Source organism: Littorina saxatilis, linkage group LG1 (genome assembly GCF_037325665.1).
Source record: "Littorina saxatilis isolate snail1 linkage group LG1, US_GU_Lsax_2.0, whole genome shotgun sequence".
NCBI lineage: Eukaryota > Metazoa > Mollusca > Gastropoda > Littorinimorpha > Littorinidae > Littorina > Littorina saxatilis.
This window is the reverse complement of record NC_090245.1, coordinates 86,164,821-86,178,049: the sequence shown is the minus strand read 5'-3', so window position 1 is coordinate 86,178,049 and position 13,229 is coordinate 86,164,821. Positions and strand designations below refer to the sequence as shown.

The 13,229-nt window shown below is 41.8% G+C and overlaps 1 protein-coding gene across 1 annotated transcript; it reads right to left on the bottom strand.

Annotated features, from left to right (window-relative positions):
* Positions 1 to 5,189: 5,189 nt before the first annotated feature.
* LOC138958480 (heme-binding protein 2-like) lies at positions 5,190 to 12,997 on the bottom strand. The gene is made up of 5 exons (XM_070329645.1): positions 12,860 to 12,997; positions 10,847 to 10,992; positions 9,686 to 9,815; positions 8,755 to 8,935; positions 5,190 to 5,480 (listed from the first exon to the last, which is right to left on the bottom strand). Exons 2-5 carry the CDS (start codon positions 10,970 to 10,972, stop codon positions 5,294 to 5,296), a joined length of 624 nt encoding a protein of 207 aa, XP_070185746.1. The 5' UTR covers positions 10,973 to 10,992; positions 12,860 to 12,997; the 3' UTR covers positions 5,190 to 5,293.
* Between the last annotated feature and the right edge of the window lie 232 nt (positions 12,998 to 13,229).

Genomic DNA, 13,229 nt, shown 5'->3' with positions numbered 1-13,229 from the left:
AAAATCGATTTTTTGCAAACAGATTTAAAATTGATTGCATCGTAATCTTCATCACATTCTGAATCCAAAAATATATACATATGTCATGTTTACTCTTAAAATGTGATCACAATTAACGAAAATAGATTAATTAGTCTTACGATTAAAAATTAAAAAATCGATCCAAAAATGATTTCATCTTATTCTTTATGATTTCCTGATTCAAAAAACATATAGATATGATAGGTTGTATTCAAAACAAGCTCAGAAAGTTAACAAGAATACAGAAAAGCGCGCTTTCCTGCTCAGCACAATACGCTACCGCGCTAATCTGGCGTGTCAGTATTACTACGTTTTGCACGTGGAAGGTGAGCGATTTCCTTCACGCGGGAATTGACGAAGCTGTACTGTCTTGGTGAAAAAATACAGTGCCTTCAGTTTCATTCCGTGAGTTCGACAGCTTGACTAAATGTAGTAAGTTCGCCTTACGTGACTTGTTAAACTATACCTCTAGCGCATCCCACATCGATCCACATTAGCAGAGCAATCTTCGAGTGGAAAATTGTCTCAGGGTTCAGATTATGTAATGTCACTAATTAGTTCCAGTGGAAGCGACGAACAGATATGGACGGAGGAACACACATGAGTAATGGTCTGTCTTGTACGGCGTTTAACAGCGTCACTTTACAGACGCATTATATTGCCTTTCGTATGTTAAAAACAAACAGAAATAAACAAAACAAGAAAACGAAACAACAACACTGGCTCAAATAACCTGAATTTTATTTGAAAAAAAAGTGTTTAATTTGTTTTAATATTGTGACATATGTACATTGTTTGACATTGAGGATCTGTACTCAACCATGATGCTTATTCAAGCGAAACCTGACAGACAAATGACAAAAATGAACACGACGGCGGACAAATTATTGCGACAAACTTATTTGAAAAAGTTAATGTAAATGTGAACGGCTCAGATCATAGGTAACTCTGACACTTCCAGCTTAAAATGATTACTTTATAGGCATCCATTGGATGTAAAACAAAACGAAGCATTCTACAGTGCTAAACTTGAAATGAAAAATAAAGAAAAAAAAAAAGAATCACTGGAGTGCAATATGACATCATATGTCAACCAGTAAAAACATTCCAAGGGAATTAACTATTTCTTGGATCTGCCCAGCCGCCAGCGTGGTTATTTCCCTTCACGATTTCCCCTTTGTCATGTACGTTTTTATATTTAGTCAAGTTTTGACTAAATATTTTAACATCGAGGGGGAATCGAAACGAGGGTCGTGGTGTATGTGCGTGTGTGTGTGCGTGTGTGTGTGTGTCTGTGTGTGTGTGTGTGTGTGTGTGTGTGTAGAGCGATTCAGACTAAACTACTGGACCGATCTTTATGAAATTTGACATGAGAGTTCCTGGGTATGAAATCCCCGAACGTTTTTTTCATTTTTTTGATAAATGTCTTTGATGACGTCATATCCGGCTTTTCGTGAAAGTTGAGGCGGCACTGTCACGCCCTCATTTTTCAACCAAATTGGTTGAAATTTTGGTCAAGTACTCTTCGACGAAGCCCGGGGTTCGGTATTGCATTTCAGCTTGGTGGCTTAAAAATTAATTAATGACTTTGGTCATTAAAAATCGGAAAATTGTAAAAAAAAATAAAAATTTATAAAACGATCCAAATTTACGTTTATCTTATTCTCCATCATTTGCTGATTCCAAAAACGTATAAATATGTTATATTTGGATTAAAAACAAGCTCTGAAAATTAAATATATAAAAATTATTATCCACATTTTTTTTTCGAAATCAATTTAAAAACACTTTCATCTTATTCCTTGTCGGTTCCTGATTCCAAAAATATATAGATATGATATGTTTGGATTAAAAACACGCTCAGAAAGTTAAAACGAAGAGAGGTACAGAAAAGCGTGCTATCCTTCTCAGCGCAACGAATACCCCGCTCTTCTTGTCAATTCCACGTGCACTGCCTTTGCCACGGGCGGTGGAGTGACGATGCTACGAGTATACGGTCTTGCTGCGTTGCGTTGCGTTCAGTTTCATTCTGTGAGTTCGACAGCTACTTGACTAAATATTGTATTTTCGCCTTACGCGACTTGTATTGTATTTTTCGTTTGTTTCTTTGTTTGCATATTTTATTTACATTGGGCAAATGTTGCTTTTATTTTCGATGAAACGTGTGAACATAACAACACCGACATGCCCCAGAAAAAAAGAAAAGAAAAAAAGTCAAGCAAACTCCATCATAAGGATGTTTTCTCTACACACACACACACACAGCACAGCAGAGAGAGAGAGAGAGAGAGAGAGAGAGAGAGAGAGAGAGAGAGAGAGAGAGAGAGAGAGAGAGAGAGAGAGAGAGTAAGTACATTAAAATGTATAATAAGACTACATAAGTCACGCAACGATACAGATTTGTTATGGGGGCGAGGACGCCCCCATTCTATACGGATAGTTTCGAGGTTGACCATGGGCAGCGCCATTTTGTTGTGAAATACGTCATCAGTTTGTGTACACAGGAAGTTGTGACATCCGTCACCCTATGGGAGGGGTGGAGGCAACATTGTTCATCTGTAGAAAGTTGTGAAATCCGTCACCCTATGGGAGGAGTGAAGGCAAAATTGGTCATCACAGAGTTTGTGTAACACAGGAAGTTGTGAAATACGTCACCCTATGGGAGGGGTGACGGCAAAATCGCAAAAACATAATAGGTCGCATTGTGCAGGGTCAACTGCAACAAACTCAAACCGAGCCATTCACACCTAGTTGTATTTGAGCGACTTATATACCGACATTTTTATTTCTTATTTTCAGCACAGGTGTAAGAAAAATCATGAACCAAAATGTTATTTATTTTCTAATTTAACATTTTTTTTTACAAATATGACCATGGTCTTTTAAACATACAGTGACATTAAACATTGTTATGTTAAAAAAAAAGAAAAAAGAAAAAAAGCTTTTGTGCACAAATTAGAAAATACATTGTACATTTTACCTACAGGCCAAACAGTGTCTGTTGACGGCAAAGGACCCAGCAAGTTGCTATTTTTAGATCGATTAAAAGTTGTCAAGAACAGGCGCTTACATTTGGATGTGTCCACTGATAGTAGGTTTGGTTGTGATCAATCAGAATGATGTGGGAATAAGAATGTATGACAGTTTGGTATGATGACATGCAATTCAAATATGCTGAAATGTAATATTATACATGATATAATATTATTATGGCTGTTGCCATGACCATGAACCCCAAGAAAGGTTTAATGTTATGTAAAATCAAAATACCAAAATCAAGCACCTACTAATCTGGTCTACGGTGAGGGAAGATTGAGGCCAACTTCGCGCGCCGCGCTCATTGGCTCAGTATTGAACTTGCGTCAAGGCCGATGCGCGTAGATTCCCAGAATGTTTACTTTCGGTTAGATTCTTCGACAGCATTCGCAGAGGTGACTGCCGTTACAGAGGTGAGTAAAACTGACCATCGAAAGGAAAATAAGATTCATATTGGTAATACTAATAACATACTTGCACAAGCATGTATCTACCAAAACTGTATGGGAGCACATAGTTGGAAAGGCGTGGTGAAGCGATCAAATCGAATCGTCCGTCTCAGTCAAGGTCCTGAGCGAAAGAGAGTGAGGGGTAGCTGGCTATACTCTGTGGGGTGTCCGGTGTCACTGCATGTCAGCAGGAAGAGCATTGGAGAGAAATAGAGAGGTGTACTCTTCCACACAATTTCCAAGCATCAGTTGTCACGGCTTGGGGTAGGCATTAGTGAGGGAGAGTGTGTGTTATGTACAGTGTATTTCCGACTGAAGAGTGAAAAGTCACTGCCATGCCACATGATCGGCATGCAGTCAATAAAGCCAGACAAGATGAAAATAAATTACATGATTATGACATGCAGCTCTATCTGCTGCTATTTATTCAAACTGGGTTTCAAGCTTATTCTTGCAAAGCATCTGCACACGCTCCTCTGTGCTGTGTTTGTGTGGCTGCTTTCGTATGTCAGTGCATGGTGAGTGTGTTCACTGCCTTGAGGATTTATTTTATCTCTTCTTTTCAACACTTTTCATACAAATCATTTTTACAGAACGTTTAAAGAAGTATTAGGAGTTTATTGTTTAGCAGCCACAAGAAGTGATTAGCATATAGGCCACGGTCAAAAGATCGTGTAGGTTACCTAGCCCAAAAGTTAGGCTAGGATAGCAACTGATCAAAAGATCAGACAAAGGCTTAACAGCCTAAGTACCAGTCTGATAACATAACATAACATAACAACATAGACTCAATCCTGTTGTTTGTGTGTCTCTGTGTGAGTGTATAGGGGAGGGGGTATGGGGGAGGGGGTGGTGTGGTCACCCCTCCCGTGACCGGACACCTGCAATGTACGGACAGTTTTGCTGTGGCCCAAGGGTGTCCGTTCATGAGAGGGACTGCTGTACATTGGTGCTCAGTGATTTACAAGCATGTTTTCTGTTGCTATGTAAATTCTCCTGTCTTATGTAGAACACACACACTTTGTATTACATTTTTTTTTTTACAATAATTTCATTTGGTGCTGGGTACAAATATTTTAAAAGTTTTCAGGTTCATGTTATTCTCTAGTTTCACTTTTTGTTTTACGCTCGACACGTGTTTGAATCTGTATCTGTCTGCAACTGTGAGTAAGTACACCTGAATCCAACATACTAAAGAGAAATAGAGAGCTTCAGTATTTAGTCTGTACTTTAAAAATAATTGTTATTGCATGCATTTTTCTTCCGTTGTATTTTTTATGTCTTGAAAATAATAAAAATTGCTTTGAAAATGTATTGTGTACCGCAGTCAGAAGTAATTTATTACTTTTGGGAGTTTAGTAACGTGATATCAGTTTTCAATTGTTCGTTCACTTATATTGCTTTCAGATTTAACACACAAGAAACAGCAGCACGGTTTTCGTTGCGAAAAAGGGCATTGGCAGTGCTACGCGATCGAATTGTGTATTATGTACACGCGGTGTTCTTCTGGAAAAGACCGAAGCGACATGTGACGTCAGTCGTTCAGCCCGCGAGCGGTGGGAGGGGGGGGGGGGTTCAGATGGTTTGTTTGTTTGTTTGTTTGTTCACACCCATATACACACATTTCACATGTAAACCATTTGTCCGCCCCCTGTCGATATTTATCGACTAAGTTCCTTGTTTGTTTCATATATTTCAGGTAAACAAACACCCATCCATCGCTTAAAAATTCCTTCCATTCTTTCTCCATTCGTTCCTTTTTAAAGTCATGTCATTGGTGTTCTTATCTAAGCTTGCAGTTTTCCGATCCAGATCTCGTTGTGTCTGTCAGCGAACTGGTAAGGTCCATCGTATGAGGCTTCGTTGTACTGTTTTTTGTCCACGTTGGTGTGCTTGTTGTTGGTGGCCAGGTTTTTGTAGAGCTCGACAGCCATACTGATGAAATCCTCATCACTGGCATAGCCTGGGAAGCTCCTGTTAACAAAAGACGGTGCGCAGGTGTAAAGGAGATACAAAGTTGGTATCACTCAGGTCTCGAATGAATGTGCGCGTGAGGGAGAGAGAAAGAGAGAGAGAGAGAGAGAGAGCAGGGCCGGACCAAGTTCGTTTGGGGGGGGGGGGGGGGGGGGTTCCAACTGAAGGCAGGGGTCCAAAGTCCACATTATTTTTTCTCTGAGAGGTACATTGGATGGCCAGGGGGGGGGGGGTTCCGGAACCCCAGGACCCCCCCCCCCCCCAGATCCGGCCCTGGAGAGAGAGAAAGAGAGAAAGAGAGAGAGAGAGAGAGAGAGAGAGAGAGAGAGAGAGAGAGAGAGAGAGAGAGAGAGAGAGAGAGAGAGAGAGAGAGAGAGAGAGAGAGAGAGAGAGAGAGAGAGCAGTGCCCCGGGCCCTGCGCGACTGGCAGCCAGACAACATTAACATCTGGGGTGCGTTGCATAGAGCGGACGTTCTGTTCGCGAAGAGACAAAAAGTTTTCATGTTGTAAGCAACGCTATGTTCGCGGCGAATTGTTCGCAGCGAACTCAATTCTACCCTCTCTACCCACTTTCAAGTAAATGGACCCATCTCTTCGCTGACGGCCGAGTCCATGCATGCATATTAGGGGCGATCATGCGAACAGTCGCTTTGTACTTGGAACAGTCCTCCCTACCCGCACTGACCAAAGTAGACGAGTCCAATCGCTTACAGCTCAGTCCATGAGTACATTTTAGGGGTGACGCTATGCATTGGGCCTCAGGATATCTGTGTGTGTGTGTTTGAGTTTCGTACCCCACGTGGAGAATCAGGGCCTTCCCCTTTTTTGGGGGGTGGTCAGATTTGACAGTTGGATTTCTTGTCGAGTCCGTGGAAACCCCCCCCCCCCCCCCACACACACACACACAAACACCCCCCCCCAAATATGTTTACATACACACATGCACACGCGCGCACTCACTCACACATTAACATACACAAACAGTAAAACACACATAAATACAAACACGCACGCACACACACACGCACACACACACACAAGTGTCACTATCTGCACGCATTTTTCTCGCTCTGACTTTTTGTGGACGTCAGCCTTTTCAATCTTAAGTCCGATCTCGTGAAAAAAGCAGATAACGCAACCTTGCAGCAAATACAAGATGACACACTTAAAGTGCCATGCAGTAGCGTATGTTACTACCAAAACACACAAGCAAATACACCCACACAATTCATTACACGGAAATAGGAAGGGAGGGGGGGGGAGAAAGAGAGAGAGAGAGAGAGAGTGACAGAGAGACAAAGAGAGAGAAAGGCAGAGAGAGAGAGAGAGAGAGACAAAGAGAGAGAAAGGCAGAGAGAAAGAGAGAGAATGGGGAGACGGAGAGACAGACGAGCATAAAGAATGTGTGTGCATGCGAACAAAAAAACTTGAAAAGAGAGAGAGAGAGCGAGAGAGAGAGCGAGAGAGAGAGAGAGAGAGGGAGAGAGAGAGAGAGTGAGAGCGACAGAGAGAGAGAGAGAGAGAGAGAGAGAGAGAGAGAGAGAGAGAGAGAGAGAGAGAGAGAGAGAGAGAGAGAGAGAGAGAGAGAGACAGAGAGAGAGAGACAGAGAGAGACATCACAATAACCCGCATGAGTCACTTTCTGCACGCATTCTTCTCTCTGTGAATGTTTGTGGTCGTCAGCCTTTTCAATCATAAGTTCGATCTCGTGAAAAAAGCAAAACATACACACACACCATAACACAAACATGCACATACATTCACCCAGAAACAAACAAACACACACACACACACACACACAGCCCCCCCCCCACACACACATCCACGCACACGAACATATACATTCACACACACACCACCCTTAACACACACTCACACACACTAACGCACGCACCAGCACACACACGCACACATACACGCACACACACACACACACACAACACACACACACACACACACACACACACCCACGCACTCAAACAAGCTAACACGAACACACACACACACCACACACACGCATACACACAAGTGTATGTGTACGTGCGTGTGTGTGTGCGTGAGTGTGTATGCATGCGTGCGTATGCGCGCGCGCGTGTCTGCGAGTGTGTGTTTATACGTGTCTATGTGTGTGTGTTTGTGTGTGTGTGTGTGCTTCTGTATCTGTGAATGTGTGTGTGTGTGTGTGTGTGTGTGCTTCTGTATGTGTGAATGTGTGTGTGTGTGTGTGTTTGTCTGTGTGTGTCTGTGTGAGTGTGCTTCTGTATCTGTGAATGTGTGTGTGTGTGTGTGTGTGTTTGTCTGTGTGTGTGTGTGTGTGTGTGTGTATGTGTGTGTGTGTTTGTTTGTGAGATAGTGAGAGAGAGAGAGAGATAAAGAAAGAAAGAGAGAGAGTGAGAGAGTGAGAGAGAGAGAGAGAGAGAGAGAGAGAGAGAGAGAGAGAGAGAGAGAGAAAGAGATAAGGAGGAGAAGAGAGAGCGAAAGGGAGAGAGATAGAAAGAGAGCAAAAAAGATAAGAGAGAGAGACTTTCATACGGACACAAAGAGAGACAGACAGATTTAGAGAGAGATGGAAAGAAAGAGAAAGACATCGGGAGAGGGAAGGGAGAAAGAGGTTAGTCAGCTGTTTCGGGTCCAGCGGACCATAATAGGTCAAATCAGGACCCCAGGGAGAAAGAAAGAAAGAATGAAAAAGAGAGAGACAGAGACAGAGACGTAGACAGAGAGACAGGCACAGAGGGACTGAGAGAGAGAGAGAGAGAGAGAGAGAGAGAGAGAGAGAGAGAGAGAGAGAGAGAGAGAGCAAGCAAGACAGAGAGAGAGACTGCGATAGAGAGAAAGAGACAGAGAGAGAGTCAACCGGCAAGCTCAGTACAGTGCAATAGTTTCTGGCGTGCCACCTCTCAGGTACGTTACAGAATGCTCCCCGCAAACACCCGTTGCCTAGACCATTCTCGGCGAGCGGTCGCCATTGTTACGCTTCAGTGACCCCAGACAATGGTACTCGCGAGCGCCACAACAAAACTATGCGTTGCCTAGAAAACGTTCGCAAACGTTCTGTGGTGCTCTGCCTATGCAACGCACCCCTGCTGCAATCCTGCGATCTACGAGGCGCACAGATAGATGACCTGGCCTGACCTCACCCCAATGGCTAAAAAAAATCGACAACAGTCTGAAGGACCTGCGGCGCACTGCTGCCTTCGTCGAGGAGATGGGCGTTCCCATCTAACGGAACAGAAATAAGAAATAAGAAGAAGAAGTTGAGAGTGTACTCACTTGACATAGACATCCATGGCGGGGAGGGTGACGATGTTGACCTGGGAGTTGGTGGGCTTGATAGGGGCCGCCCACTGGGCGTGGGGCAACATGAAATGCATGGTGAAGTTGCTGGCACAGTTGGGGCCAGCTCCATGCTCCACGGTGGTCAGCACTGGGGCCGTCATCGGAATCTTTACTTCTGCATGAATGACGTCATAAAGGGTGAAGGGTTTGGTGTATCGGTCAATGCTAGCATTTTAGATGGAAACGTACTTCATGATTCAGTGTTCTATTTTTCAGCAAGGCATTTATGAATCTTTGAATTAACTCTTCTCGGCTTTTCAAAGTTTGATACTAAAATGGTTCTGGGGCAAGTCATCGGGATCTTGTAGTTTGCAGGAATGACGTCATACAGGGTGAAGTGTTTGGTATATTAGTCAAAGCAAGCATTTGAGATGGAATCTAGCATATCGCCACAGACATGTTCCTAATAGGAAATTCCCTGTGAGGACGTAAATCCCCAAACTCTGTTCTGATATGGAAATGTGCTTCGTGATTCAGTGACAGTGTTCTATTTTTCAACAAGGCATTTGTGGATCTTTGACTTTCATCAAGAATGACGTCATAAAGGGTGAAGTGTTTGGTATATCGGCCAATGCAAGCATTTGAGATGGAAATGTGCTTCATGCTTTAGTATTCTATTTTTAGCAAGGCATTGGGTCTTGGAATGTATTCTTCCCGACTTTTAAAAGTTCCAGATTAAAAACATACTCTGCAATTACAAATTAAGTATTGACAATGGAAGCTGATATGCGGTGTCAGGACATTTTCATATTTAACATTCGTCTGCCTCCGCAGTTTCCGTACATGATCGTTTACATATCTAAATATATATTTACACATTTCATCGTCGGGAGATGGTCCATATTCATAAAGCCAATTAACTTACGGTCAGCATTTTCGCCATCGATGTAGTGGAAGAGAGTCATGAACATGTCTCTCCTGACAATGTCAAGGTTGGCGGCTTCTTTCCTGATAGACACCCAGCTGGTTTGGTCGTAGTGCCTCAGTTCGTAGTCCTGTGGGGAAACATCGTAGTGCACGGTTGTAAAACAATAAATAAAGAAACCCCATCGCCCAACCCCACCCTAAACAACAACAACAACAACAACAACAACAACAACAACAACAACAACAACAACAACAAACAACAAACAACAAACAACAAACAACAACAAGACGTCTACAGCGGTTTACATTTTTTTTAAATAACAAAACAATGAAGTGCCCAAGTAGTAATACAGACTTTAAGTCACTCTTGGTTAACGTTCACGTAAACGAAAGCCCCATCTGGCGCAATACAGCACGGGCGAGGAGAGACTCACCGTCATATAAGCTTACTACTTGCTGCTCGCTAAGTTTTACGGCCTTGGTCTCACGGCTAGAAGGCCGTAAGCTCTAACCCGGTTGCGCAACTTACGCAACCCTTGACTACCACAACGGTATTATTGTCCTAACGGAGTCAGGCTTAACGCCCCCGATACCCTGAGTGGCGGCTTTTTTCTTGCTGGATACATTTGCTGTGCTCGTAGTGCATCAGTTCGTTACGCTCTGGACACAAGTCGTAGTGCCTAATTATGTTTATTTTACTGAGAGAAAGAAAAACAACGTCTACAATTTCATTTGATGGCAAAACACCGGGAAAGAAAATGGAAGTACTTGTAAAAACTAACTCGTGAAAAAGAGAAACAAAAGAAAAACTAGTGAAGTATAAAGAGCTAGACTCGAATTTAACTAACAGAGCGACGGTTCTATTCACAGCTGTCGTTTCAACAACGGGTAGAAATACATTTTACATAAACACATTTCATAATACATTTTTTTTTATTATACTGAAAGTTTGATACAGCTGAGTTCAAACTTATAAGACGGGTAAACTTGAAGTCCAAACTAAAAGAGAAACGGTCCTACTTGCAGCTATCGTTACATCCACGGGTAGAAACGATTTTTACACACACACATTGTATATTATACCAAAACAGCTGAATGCAAATTGAAAGAAAGGTAAAGATTTAAGTGCAAACAAAAGAGAGACGGTCCTTATACTTACAGTTGTGTTTTCCACAACGGTAAACTGTGGGCAGTCCAGTTTGTGGCAGAAAACGGGTAGATTGGATGGAATGGCCAAGCTCAGGGCCACACCCACCAGAGAGAGGAATGCACACGCTTTCAGCATTTTGGCTGTCTGGTTTTATTCTGAAAGTTGCGTAAGTGATAATGTATTATTGTGCAATGTGTTTTGTAGAGTGCGTGTGTGTGTCCGCGGCGCGTGTGTTTGTGATAATGTATAATAGTGCAATGTGTTATTCATTGATATGTGTGTGATTGCACTGTAAATAATGTGATGTTCTTCCAATGATTGTACAGCGCTTTGAGCAGGGTTAAACCCTGGATACATGCGCTTTATAAATATTATATATATATATGAAGTCTTATATCGCGCGCGTATCTCCAGACTCGGACTCAAGGCGCAGGGATCTATTTATGCCGTGTGAGATGGAATTTTTTACACAATACATCACGCATTCACATCGACCAGCAGATCGCAGCCATTTCGGCGCATATCCTACTTTTCACGGCCTATTATTTCAAGGGAATAATGCATTATTATTATCATTATTATCATTAATTTAATGATTTCGTCGACAATATTGAGATAAGTTCATTATCTGTAACATAAGTGTTTGTCTGTCCGTCTGCTTAAAAGACCACCGGGTCGACGTACAGTAAGTGTAATGTTTTGTTTTGTCATAAATTAAACGTTCCAATAACCTTTCTTGTTATTTGATTCAAAGACCTAATGAAAATGCATGCATAGACAGTTTTGTTGTCGTATCTTCATCTAAGTCAAAGCGAGTAAACCCTTTTGTTTTAAGTAGTGATTTAACTCTCTTTGGACAGAAAACATGTAAAAGTTGCCATTGACAACAACTTAGCAAAAAAAAAAAAAGTCTGTTTACGGTAACACAGGCAAAAATAAATAGGGTAGGTAGGTCGGGAATTTTTTTTTCTCTAAAAAACCCCATATTTTTAAGTTATTTTGCCAAAAAACAAGACTTTTTTAATTTTTATTTTATTTAAATTTTTTTTTTTAAATGTATATTTTTATTTTTTTTATTTTTTCCCCAAATGCCCAAACAAAGTCTAGGGTCGCGCGAAAAAATAGGGTCGGTCGGGATACCGTAAACAGACTATTTTTTGTTGTTAGCCTAATCATATGTGCACAAAAATACATCCCACAAAGAGTTAACATCATGGCATTTTGTGGTTGACTACCCCTGGTTCTCTCTTTCAAATGACATTTCTTTTAATGATGAAGGCAAATTATCATGAAACCTTTTACGTTAGTTTCTTGAATACATTACAACATATCACTTCACAGTGCTCATCATTACCCTCGATTCTATCTGTCAGAAGTGTGTTTCAAACATACCAACGACAGCTTTACCCTACCCCCACATTTTTTTTTAAAGCGGCAACGAGTTGATATTTTGCCATGACAGGTCCGATTTTCAACAAAATAGCGGAGTTGAAAAGTGTAATAAGCCTTGGCATTACTGATACCTTACAATGCTTGTTTTAAGCGTTGCAATGGATATGCAGTCATGCATCCGCACACGTTCAAAGCACATCTACCTTGCACAATATCCTTATTAAAGTAAAAAAAACAAGAAATTCCTTCGAGGTAGGAAAAACACCCCCGTTGGTCAAAGGGAAATAACCATTCTCACTGCACCCATTCTCACTGCCACCAACTGAGAAGGTTATTTCCCTTTGACCATGAATATGTTTCTCTATAAGTCCTTGTAGAATCTTAATCCACCAATAACTCCCTAACCGTGTGTTTGACTGGTCCCAATTTTTGTAAGGACCGTCTCAGGAATGTATAGAACCTGTTCACCAAGTTTGGTGACGATCGGTCCGTTCATTCTTGAGATCTATATGCGAACACAAACAAACAAACAAACACATCGAGCGAAACCTATACACACCCCTATACCGGGGGTGTAAAAAGGTATGCATACTATACTAGTATGAAAGGACAATTCAATAGAGTACTCACCGACTACAGGTTGCTTTCTTGTAGAGGAATATTGTGCTGCGGTACTCAATGCCAGTTTCTTCTTCTTTATATAGCATGATGACAGTTGGTGCTGTTATGAAACTTGCAGAAATCACGTGTACAAACATGTGGTTTCTCTGTGTGTTCAAACCTAAAAACTCAAGTGTTGGCACATGTGGTTATGTGCGTCCTTTGAGTTTAACTTGTAGATGAGAGTGTAAATTGAACTCGTCATGGGGTTTAAGGTGCATTGACCTAGTTGATAAGCTTGGGAACCCCCATGCGTTCAGTTTCATTCGCTGGGGGTGCTTCTGCATCGAAATGTTCATCAAGACAAAAATAAATCTGTCTCTGCAAAACAAACACTTAA